This window comes from Gopherus flavomarginatus, chromosome 17, assembly GCF_025201925.1.
Source record: "Gopherus flavomarginatus isolate rGopFla2 chromosome 17, rGopFla2.mat.asm, whole genome shotgun sequence".
Lineage (NCBI taxonomy): Eukaryota > Metazoa > Chordata > Testudines > Testudinidae > Gopherus > Gopherus flavomarginatus.
In genome coordinates, this window is record NC_066633.1 from 10,682,122 (window position 1) to 10,694,129 (window position 12,008).

The 12,008-nt window shown below is 43.9% G+C and overlaps 1 protein-coding gene across 1 annotated transcript in view; it reads right to left on the bottom strand.

The window, feature by feature from the left end:
• Window positions 1-12,008, bottom strand: part of PRRC2B (proline rich coiled-coil 2B) — a 91,550-nt gene that overhangs the window by 49,002 nt on the left and 30,540 nt on the right. Inside the window, exons 3-5 of the mRNA XM_050926091.1 lie at window positions 2,786-2,953; window positions 681-858; window positions 170-272 (exon numbers count right to left, since the gene is read on the bottom strand). Coding sequence (XP_050782048.1) covers window positions 170-272; window positions 681-858; window positions 2,786-2,900 — 396 coding nt within the window. The 5' untranslated portion in view covers window positions 2,901-2,953. The remainder of the gene's footprint in view (window positions 1-169; window positions 273-680; window positions 859-2,785; window positions 2,954-12,008) is intronic.

Sequence of the window (12,008 nt, forward strand, 5' to 3'; positions counted from 1 at the left end):
TCAGCTAAACTCTTCCTATAGATTTCTAAGGTATATAGGAATATGCCTAGACTGATAATTTAACAGCAGCAGAACATTCCAGAGGTCACTGATCTATGATTAGTCAACCTTCAGGCTACATGGGCCCGGGGAAAATTGAGCAGTAGTCATCAGCACCACTTGCACCTACCTCTTGACTGATTGACTGTGTCGGCTTCTGTAAATTGGAGACAGACTTCTGCAAACCCTGCTGCGGCAGCGACTCCTGCAGCTGTGCAGTCGTCACACTGGAACTGGGAAAGGACAACAGAACAACTGAGATTAGGTGGGGTAAAGGAGACAATCAACACTAGCAATACAGTGGCTCCTCATATGAAGCTTGTGCACTGGCTCAGTACTGATTCAGAGTGCTTCCTGCTGAGAGGAATGAAGAAAGAGGTTGGATCTTTAGAGCCCTCAAAATCAGTGGATATCTGCTTTCTATCCGCAGACCATGTTTGCGGATCGGACTCAGATACAAATTTTGTATATACGCAGGGCTCTATAGATCTAGTAGTCCAACAGTATTCTTAAATCTACATGGTAACCAATCCCACCCGGGGAAAAGTCACTAGTAAAGCCCAAAGAGAATGCTCAGCATGACAGAGTATAATTTCTGTTTCTTGTTTGAGAGGGTTTGGCATAAGAATTGCTCCACTTGCCTCTTTTGGTCTGGCTGATCCTGCTTGTTTGCCCATCCTGTACCGTCCTTGGGTACTATAATGATGTTGGGGTCGTTTCCTTTGTTCTCAGACTTTAAGCTTGGCAAGTTTGCAGGAGGTGGCATGCGCCGGGCAGCAGCAACTTTCCCAAGACTCTGTAAGCCATGTCTAGGAATAACTGGTGAGAGATAGCAGGTCACTAAGGGCTAGATTCTGCCACCCTCATTTACCTCAATTACAGCCTTACCCCTCAAATAGTCCCATTTGTTTCAATGGGACAAATAGGCATTTCAATGGGACAAATATGTACTATTTACTGAGAGAAAGGGTGGCAAAATCTGACCCTAACCTGCAGAATCACACTGCAACTGCAATGCTAATTTGCACTTTTATAACATTAATACTTCATATTTATACAGACTCTCTCCTCCAAAAGAACCACTGCAATGCTGTCACCTCTGTGGTGGACTGACAATCAGCTGACACGTAACCCAAACAAAACAGTGACAGGACAGGAGATATTGGCCAAGAACAGAGGCAAAAACCTTCCTCTTATGAAAAGTGTCCTGGGATTGTTAGTAATGATGCAGATCAGACAAGGCTTTGGGTTTTTATTTAAAGCCCTAGCCCAAAGCCTCACCTAGAAAACCACATAAAACATCAAGTTTACCTTCTTCAGCAGGAAGACTGGCTCAGTCAACTTTGCTGGGACTGAACCTGTCTTTCTGTTGGATCTCAGAGTGCTTTCCAAACAGTGCATTATGTCTCATCACCAATAATCGCATAGGTAAATAGAATTATCATCATCTCCATTTCACAGCTAGGTAAAGGCACAGAGAAGTTGAGTGGCTTGTCCAAGGCCACACATCTGTAGCACTAGAAATAGAATCCAGCAGTCCTGGATCCAAGTCCCTTCTGCTCTAACCACTAGAACTAGTTTACTAAATTGAGATAATCTTCCTTCTGTCCACTCTTCCATCCCACACAGAGTTCAGAATAAATCCAGCTTATTAGTTTCAGTTTTCTGACCTCAGTATCCCCACTTCTGGTATGTTTTCACTGCAGAGTTCACCTGGGCTCCTAACCCAGCTCCAATCCGCATAAAAAAAACCACTCTGGCCAAAGTTTAGTTTGCTTTACATTCTGGCTAGCTGTCCTGGGGCATAGACTAAAACCTGAGTGAGGCTTTTAATCGAACTGGTAACCAGTTCACTTTGCAGTGAGGACACAGGTTAAACTGCTTGAGTGCTGATAGTCTTCCAATGCCTTCCCACAATTTCCCCATGTGCCCAAAGAACCGACAAGTTCTCCCACAACTAACAGGGAAAGAACCATAAAAATATAGGACTGGATGAGACCTTGAGAGGTCATCTAGTCCAGTCTCCTGTGCTCAGGCAGGATTAAGAATACCCAGACCATCCTTGACAGGTGTTTGTCTAACCTATTCTTAAAAACCTCCAATGACAGTGATTCCACAACTTCCAGTACTAAGCCATCCTTAGAGTTAGCAAGTTTTTCCTAATATCTAATTTAAATCTCCCTTGCCGCATATTAAGCCAATTATTTCTTGTCCTATCTTCAGGGGACATGAAGAGCAATTTATCACCATCCTCTTTATAACAGCCCTTAACCTATGTGAAGATCATCATCAGGTCCCTCTTCAGTCTTCTTTACTCAAGACTCAACAGGCCCAGATTTTTTTTAAAGCTTTCCTCATAGGTCAGGTTTTCTATACCTTTTATCATTTTTGTTGCTCTCCTCTGGACTCTTCCTCTTTGTTCACACCTTTTTAAAAGTGTGGACAAAACTGGACAAAATACTCCACCTGAGGCCTGACCAGCACTGAGCAGAGTGGGACAATTGCCTCCTGTATCTTACATGCAACCATCAGAGTGCACCTTACTGCACCAAAGAGCCATGGGATATATCCTCAGAAATCCTAGCGACATACACAGGTGAGGGTAGCACCAGTAGGGACATATTACTCAAGTTTGGTTTTGCAGTGTGGCTGCTCACACGCAGGTGCCAATCAACTGAATTAACATTGCAGTAAAGACATACCCTGCAAGAAAAACCTTAACTAGCTTGCCTCTGGCATTCCTTACCTGTAGTTCTGATAGCTTCTATTGACTTTCCTTTATACTTATCAAACAGGCTGAGTGTCGAGTACTTGCTTTTCCCATCCTTTCCCTTGGTTATTTGCCCCAAACGATCGGACATTGCGATGAAATGTCATCTAGTAAGGAAATTTCTGTGCACCGCTTCTGATCTGCCTTTTAATGAGAGAGAGTCGCGGAAATAGCATCAAACCAATTATTTATCCTTTGATAAGTAAAAGTACAAAATATCCTACATGATAGTAGCCAGGACTCAGTAGGGAAACAAGATAAACTATGACACTTTTCCCCCAGGAGTAACTGTAAAGTTAGGGGTTATTCTACATCAGCGTGCAATGCAAAATTTTAAAGAAATTAACGTTGTAAGCGCAGAATTTCCTTTTCCCCACAGAAATGGGCTGCTGGAGGGAGGGAAAGGGAGCCAGGGAGTTCCTGGCAGCTGCAGTTCCCAGCATGTCCTCAGGGAAGGAGAAGGTGGCACACAGGAAATTCTGGGACTGTGCATCAGGCTGTTTCTCTTTCTTGATCCCTGGGCTGGGAGGAGGAGGTCATCTGGGAAAGGGTGGGTGCCATGGTTGGGCTCTGGGGAGGAGGGTGTTTAGGTGTATTGGCTTTGGGGATTTAAGAGAATTTATTACAAAAGGATATCAGTTAAACATCACTGAAAGGACATGAGGAATAAGCAACATAACAGGGAGTTCAAATAACTGACAGTCCTTATGGAAGATTTAAAAAACTCTATAAGCAACTCTAAGTACATTCAAATTCATGAAATTTTTTTGAAATAGGTGATTTTTACATCAAAATAAACACACTAGTAATTATTAAGATAAAGATACACAACTCCAGGAACACATTTTTCCTACAATGCACATGTGACCATTTATTTAAACTGTCACATTCTGAAAGAGATTAACTATGATTGGTAGGAGAACATAGGAGGAGACAATCAGGAGTGAAGCCCTCCCTTAAAAATGAAATCTACTACTTCAGAAGTGTCCCAAGTATCAGAACTACTGAAGAAAACCCAACAAAAATGTAACACAAGGTGGACGTGGTAGTAGAGGACTTCAGGAGCTCAGGGTATGTCTACACTACGGGATTATTCCGATTTTACATAAATCGGTTTTGTAAAACAAATTGTATAAAGTCGAGTGCACGCAGCCATGCTAAGCACATTAATTCGGTGGTGTGCGTCCATGTACCGAGGCTAGCGTCGATTTCTGGAGCATTGCACTGTGGGTAGCTATCCCATAGTTCTCGCAGTCTCCCCCACCTATTGGAATTCTTGGTTGAGATCCCAATGCATGATGGTGCAAAAACAGTGTTGCGGGAGATTCTGGGTAAATGTCGTCATTCATTCCTTCCTCCGTGAAAGCAACGGCAGACAATCATTTCGTGCCCTTTTTCCCTGGATTGCCCTGGCAGACGCCATAGCATGGCAACCATGGAGCCCGTTTTGCCTTTTGTCACTGTCACCGTATGTGTACTGGATGCCGCTGACAGAGGCGGTACTGCAGCACTACAAAGCAGCATTATTTGCCTTTGCAAGATAGCAGAGATGGTTATCAGTCGTTCTGTACCGTGTGCTGCTGTCATGGGTGCTCCTGGCTGACCTTTGCTGAGGTCAGCCGGGGGCGCAAAGACAAAAATGGGAATGACTCCCCGGGTCATTCCCGCCTTTATGTTGTATCTAAAAATAGAGTCAGTCCTGCCTAGAATATGGTGCAAGTGTACTAGAGAATTAGTGTACCAGAGAGCACAGCCGCTCCGTGTCAGATCCTGCAGAAATGATGAGCTGCATGCCATTCTAGGGGATGCTCCTGCAACAACCTCACCCATTGATTCCCTGCTCCCCTAACCCTCCTGGGGTACCGTGGCAGTGTCCCCTCATTTGTGTGATGAAGTAATAAAGAATGCAGGAATAAGAAAAACTGACTTTTTAGTGAGATAAAATGAGAGGGAGGCAGCCTCCAGCTGCTATAATAGCCCAGGCAGGACATTAAACGGTAGTGGGGAGAGGAGCCCAACATCCTGCTGCTATGATAGTCCAGGCAGTACAGAATCTTTTCTTTAGACATGAAAGTGGGGGGGCTGATGGAGCTCAGCCCCCAGTTGCTACGATGAAGACGGTTACCAGCCATTCTGTACCATCTGCTGGGAATGACTGAGAGTCATTCCTATTTTTACCCAGGCGCCCCCAGCCGACCTCACCTGAGGCCAGCCAGGAGCGCTCATGGGATGATGACGAGGACGGCTACCAGTCCTTCTGCACTGTACCGTCTGCCACCTGGGAAGTGAGGGGAGAGGATGCTGCTGTTCAGTGCCGCATCACCGCGTCTACCAGCAGCTGCAGTAGACATAGGGTGACATTGAAAAAAGTCAAGAAACCATTTTTTTCCCTTCTCTTTCGCGGGGGGAGAGGGGGGGTAAATTGACGAGATATACCCTGAACCACCCCGGACAATGCGTTTGACCTTACAGGCATTGGGAGCTCAGCCAAGGATGCAAATGCTTTTCGGAGAGTGCGGGGACTGTGGGATAGCTGGAGTCCTTGGTACCCCCTCCCTCCCTCCATGAGCGTCCACCATTTGATTCTTTGGCTTTCCGTTACGCTTGTCACACAGCACTGTACTGTGGACTCTGTATCACAGCCTGGAGATTTTTTTCAAATGCTTTGGTATTTCGTCTTCTGTAACGGAGCTCTGATAGAACAGATTTGTCTCCCCATATAGCGATCAGATCCAGTATCTCCCGTACGGTCCATGCTGGAGCTCTTTTTGGATTTGGGACTGCATCGCCACCCGTGCTGATCAGAGCTCCACGCTGGCCAAACAGGAAATGAAATTCAAAAGTTCGCAGGGCCTTTCCTGTCTACCTGGCCAGTGCATCCGAGTTCAGATTGCTTTCCAGAGCGGTCACAGTGGTGCACTGTGGGATACCGCCCGGAGGCCAATACCGTCAATTTGCGGCCACACTAACCCTAATCTGACATGGCAATACCGATTTCAGCGCTAATCCTCTCGTCGGGGAGGAGTACAGAAACCGGTTTAAAGAGATCTTATATGGATATAAAGGGCCCTCATTGTGTGGACAGGTGCAAAGTTAAATCGGTTTAACGCTGCTAAATTCGGTTTAAATGCGTAGTGTAGACCAGGCCTCAGACAACAGAGAAAATGCAATTTTATAATGTGTTTTCAGAGCAGACAGAATAATTGATATATTGTCATTTTATATGCATTTTAAAGAGTCAAAACCCATTTCTATTGAGCCATTTTTATACCAGTCCCCGATGTCTGAGTATCCTCCTTCCTTGCCAGCAGATGGAGACAGGGGAATTTGAACAGATGCCAATCTTAAACTGATGCTTCCAAAGCAATAATTGCCACTAAAACTAATTAATTATAATTTGTAACCAAAACGCAACACATAAAAAATCTGGCAAACAACACCTCAGGTGGAAGACTGAGCTAGTATGGAAAAGCTGCTGATAAGCATAGTTATTGGATAAAAATGTTAACTTTCTCATTATTGTAGCCATGTTGGTCCCAGGATATTCGAGAGACAAGGCAGGTGAAATAATCACTAGTTCTGAAAGAGACTAGCCTCTAACCACAAGCAACAACTTCCACTAGTAATCCCTTATCAAACATGATTTCCAGGTAAGAGGATAAATTCACCACATATTATATACAGAATAAGCATAGGCCACACATGCTGGACACCACCAGTTTGATACTGTGCTGCCATCTGCATCTAGGCTAGCAAAGCACATCTAATAGCAGCAGAAAGGAAGAAAATCTGTGACCAATAAAACTGGCATTAGGGGCTGAATGACAGTGCTGCCAGGTTTAAATCCTGGGCTGGAGCTTTGGATTCAGCATGCTTAGTCTCAAGAAGCTGAGAAGAATTTGGTACCACTCAAAACAACAACTTCCACTGGCTGATCAAGGAATAATGACATGCTCTGAAAGGAGTCCCATGCAGTCCTCACAGACAGACTGATGGAGCTGCAATGTGGGGCCTTGTAGAGACAATGAGGCTTAAAGCCAATCTTGGGACACATTCTCCTTTGGCATAGCAGGCACATCTTTGGAACCTTCCCTGGTTCAATATTTTCTCAGACATTCATCTTTTGCCAAAGAAAACAATGGTCACTCCCTTATTTCCACAGTATTTTATTAGTAGGATGGGCATGAAAGAGGAAAGGAGAATTATGTCCTGATTACTGTGGAGGGCAATATGGTGCTGGATTGAGGATAATTGTTTCTGTTTGCTCTGGCAGAGCTGTAGAGAGCCCTACGACTAGAGTAGAATAAGAGGTGATGCTGTAAATCAGGACTGTGATGCACTGGCAATCCTTTGTGGGACCCCAGGACTGTTTTAGCAGGTGTGCTGGAGATCAGGATTGAGGTGCATTAAACCAGAACCCTCTGAGGTGAAGTCTGCTAAACACCTGTCCACTCTGCTGTTTAGGTATCAATCCTTCACTTTAACAGGAGCAATAACTTTTCTCAAACTCATTTAGAATTTTAAAATAGTGGTGGGGGGGAGGGGGGATGTTAAGTGGTTTGGGAGCTGGCTGCTTAACAGAAAAACCCTGCATTCCTGAAAGTCAGCATGCAAACAGATATCAGGGTAGAGCTGCCAAAGAGGAACCCTAGCAACAAGTTATGTAACTGAGTCGTAGCTGCCTCTTGATCACATCTCATATCATTAAAAAGGATGGAGGAGGAATAAACAACCACTTCAAAGCAGAGAACATAAGAGCATGCTAGGAAAAGCCTGTTGTCAAGCCTTATGGAGCAACCGCAGTCAGAATCTGGACAAGTGACATTTACAGAATACTTTGTACTTACTGTAAGACTTTCAACTGAGATCTCAAACCAACCTTTGCAAAGTGCTAAGTATCATTAACCCTATTTTCCAGAAGAGAAAATAGGGGCCCAGAGAGGTGAAGGGACTTAACCAAGATAACACAGTGCGCTAATAGCAGAACTAGAAACAGAATCTCATTCTCCTGACCTACAGACCTTTGCTGTAACCACTGACCGCATTGCCTCCCCTCCTACTGTAACTGACCCTGCTGCAGGACAGCTGCTGATCTGAACAAAAGTGACAGGCATTCCATCTAAGACTGAAGATACAACACCGACCCTCAGACCTCAAAGTCTGTGCAAAGGCCATCGAAAGTGAGTATTTGCCCAACTACCCTGCTAAGTTCTTCTTCTGGTTCTGCTCAGCCAGCTGGTCTTCTGCTGTACTTTGGAAAGAGTGCATCTGCCTGTAACTCCAAAAGCTACCTTGAGACAATTGTATTTTCCCGTCAGGCAGCCAGACTTGGGATCCAGACGGGCATCTTAAAAGATTTCCCAGCCTGGCAGACTGAAAATATAAAATATATAAAATCCAAACACATGAAGAAATGAATTACACTTCTGTATGGTTATTAAAACACATGCTGCAGCCAGCTGGCACCTGCTGATTGCAATACCTGAAAGCTGGCTGCCTGACTGTAGCCCTTTTCTTTGGCCTCTGCTTGGGGCCACTAATGCAGGATACAGTAATTACAATGAACTCAAGATCTAAGTTAAGCAACCTAAGCTAAGTGAGTAATGTAGCTGAAGTAGACGTACTTAGATCGACTTACCGTGGTGTCTTCACCATGGTGAGTCAACTGCTGCCACTTCCTCATCGACTCTGCCTGCACCTCTCGCGGCAGCCGAGTATAGGAGTCAACAGGAGAGCACTCAGGCGTCGATTTATCGTGTCTAGACTAAACACGATAAATTGATCCCCGCTGGATCAATCGCTGCCCGACAATCCAGCTGGTAGTCTAGACATACTCTTAGAGGCATGGAGGGAATTCTATATGATGAGTGATTGAAAAGACTGGGACTGTTCAATTCAGAGAGGAAATATGATAGAGGTATACAAAATAAACAGTACAGGTCTGTTGCATCTTACGCGCGTTTAACATGCACAATTTCAGCTTTACGTGGTCAACAAAAAAAAAAAAAAAAACTCAACAATTTAATACTGTACCTGTAGTGCGGGCGATTCTGCCCGCCATTACACTCAATGTAATTTTGACCACACGCGATTTTCACTTTATGTGCTGACTGCGGAACATAACCCGGAGTAAGATGTGACAGACCTGTACAGAAAAAGTAAATCAGGGGCTCCTAATTACCCTCTCTCCTAACATCAGCGCCTTGGGACAGCCAACGAAACTCAGAAGCAACTAACTGATAAAAGGAAATACCTTTATACACAATGCATATCTAACTTTGGAACTCACTGCCATGAAATAATAAAGCTAATAGATTAGTGGGATTAAAAAAGGATAGACATTGATATTGTTAATGAGGACATTCATAACATCTGTTTTGTTTGGGTTTTTTTTGGTTTGTTTGTATAAAGCAGCATGTAAATCCTCATGTTTCATGACAACAGAGCATCAGGAACAAAACTCCCTTATTAGCAAATGACTCCATAGTTGTTCACCGTGGGATTTCTTGCATCTTCCTCTGAAGCATCTGTTACTGGCCAACATCTCAAACTTGTGACTGAGAAGAGAAGTCTGGGTGCCTGGGTTCACAGCCCACCTTCTACCTGAGTAATAAAGGGTCACTTGTGCAGACTGAGGAGTCTGGCAGTGGAGCGTGCCTGTATCTAGGCAAAAAGCACAGCAGGTCCATTAGTAATCTCTGAGGATCCCGCTTCTCCACAAGGACCAGATAAACAGTGTTATAAACGGGAAGGCCCTAGCCTCCAGTAATTGAGGGCTAAGATGAAGAGGAAAAGCTAGGTAAATCCAGCCTGTGAGCTGGTATGCAGCTCATGCAGAGAAAGAGGTCCATAAAAGATCCTGGGTTCATACAGCCAAGAGAGATATTTCAAGGGCCATCCTTCCACCCTGAGAGCAATCAATCAGTGAGGAACTCAGGTTATGGTACAATACTGAGCATATGCCAGCATAGTGCTGTAGTGTAGATGCAGCATACACCAAGAGGAGGAGTTCTCCAAGTGTAAGAACATCACCTCCCCAAACAATGTTAGCTACACCAACAGAAGCCCTCTTAGGCACTGGGAACTTTGTCTACATAGCTAAGTTTCTAAGGGGTGTGTTTTTTTCCCCCACACACACCCTGACCAACAAAGCTATGCCGGTACAAAACTGTAGACCTGGACCAGCCTTCAGTTTTGCAAGGAAAAAGAACTAGTCTCCTGCACTAAGAATTTCATGCTTTAAGGAATTAACTAGTTATCCAAGTGTCCGAAAAGGGGGACTCCTGCCTTCAGTCAGGCAGATGCATTACAGGTGTTTCACGTTACTCTGAAGCATCAGGAATTGGCTACTACTGGAGGCAGGATGTCTGATAAGATGGACCAATTTAGTAGCATCTGTAAATGTCATTAACATGCTGTTTATGCCCTCATCTAGATAGTGAAGGTGTTAAATAAAACTGGACCCAACACCCACCTCTGACCAATCTTATTCATATAACAAACATTACTAGGCTAGAAGCTGTGACTTCCTGAAACCACTTGATTAGTGCAAGTTAGCAAGGCCCAAATGGAAACAAATGCAACAAGCACACATTTCACATTTCATACTTCAGAAGCCAAACCTCAAAGGTCAGAGCAGCTCAGTTAAGCGAGAATCACCTGTGACTTCCACAAGTCAAACCTATCACCCTCTTTCTTTTATACCTGGGGAAGTGATCTAGCGTTTTGCAAGCTGTCTTTAAAGCACAAAGAAGAAGAGCGTTATTTAAGTGCAAATGTTTACACTTAAAATTGTATATATGCTCTGAGCTCTCCCAAAGGTAACACCTGGAGGATTCAGCACTATATTTTCTAAAAATCATTTGCCTTCCACCTTGCCCTGCTGAAACTCCTGTGAGAGCTGAACACCCAGGGAAGAGCTCATGAAGATGCAACATCCCCACTTCCTCAGCACCAAAAGAACAGGACTTCTCCTGATTAAGCAAATTAAAACCAAACGGAGCACCACTTATATTTATATGCTTCTCCCACACAACCTATTAGGATGGACTCACCGTACTTTATCCCCACATTTCACATGAGCTATAGAATATTTTTAATTAAGTATTTAGGTATTTGAATATTTCAATAACAAACAATATTTAGCTCTTATTGGGATCTCAAGTGATGTACAGAGGAGGGTCAGTATCATTATCCCTATTTTACAGCTATGGAAACTCAGGCACAGAGGGGAGTGTTGTGTCATCTTGGGCAAGTCACTTCAGTGGCAGAAGGAACAGAGTTCAGGTCTCCTGATTCTCACTCCAGTGCCCCTTTCAAAGGGCCTTAAACACTTACAGTTTTATAAATAGTATCACACTAACTCAGGGGTGGGCAACCTATGGCACGTGTGCCGAAGGCAGCATGCGAGCCGATTTTCAGTGGCACTCACACTGCCTGGGTCCTGGCCACCGGTCTGGGGGGACTCTGCATTTTAAGTTAATTTTAAATGAAGCTTCTTAAACATTTAAAAAAACTAATTTACTTTATACACAACAATAGTTTAGTTATATATTATAGACTTATAGAAAGAGACCTTCTAAAAACATTAAAATGTATGACTGGCACACGACACCTTAAATTAGAGTGAATAAAAGAAGACTTGGCATACCACTTCTGAAAGGTTGCCGACCCCTGCACTAACCGTTCACTACTGAGGCCTCAGAAGCATGGGGACTATTGGGTAGGAAAGAAAAGGAGAAAAAACCATGAAGGAGCAATGGTTGTAAAGAAAAACTGAAGAGGAGAGAAAACTGACATGGTAGTTCTGTTGTGTATCTGACAATAATGTCCTTCAGTAGAGAATTACACAGGATGAAAATCTAAAAGAGAGACAACGGGTCAAAGCCTGCTCCTCTTCCCCGTGCAAGCAGCTCATTGAAGGCAGCAGGAGTGCTCCCATAACTACAAGTGAGCATGAACTGATCTCAAGTTATAATAGGTGCACAACTGCTCAGGTTGTAACACCGATCAGCAACTCAGAGTACCAGTGATTTCCATGACTGACAAGTCAACTTTAAAAATTCAGTAACTTAAGCTAATAAATCCTCCCAGTGCGCCACATGGAACCCACATATTTCCTTCTACTTTAAAATCATTAGAGAGAGAGTCTATCCAGCCAAGTAACCCAGGTGCTTTATGATAAAACTGATCTACTTAA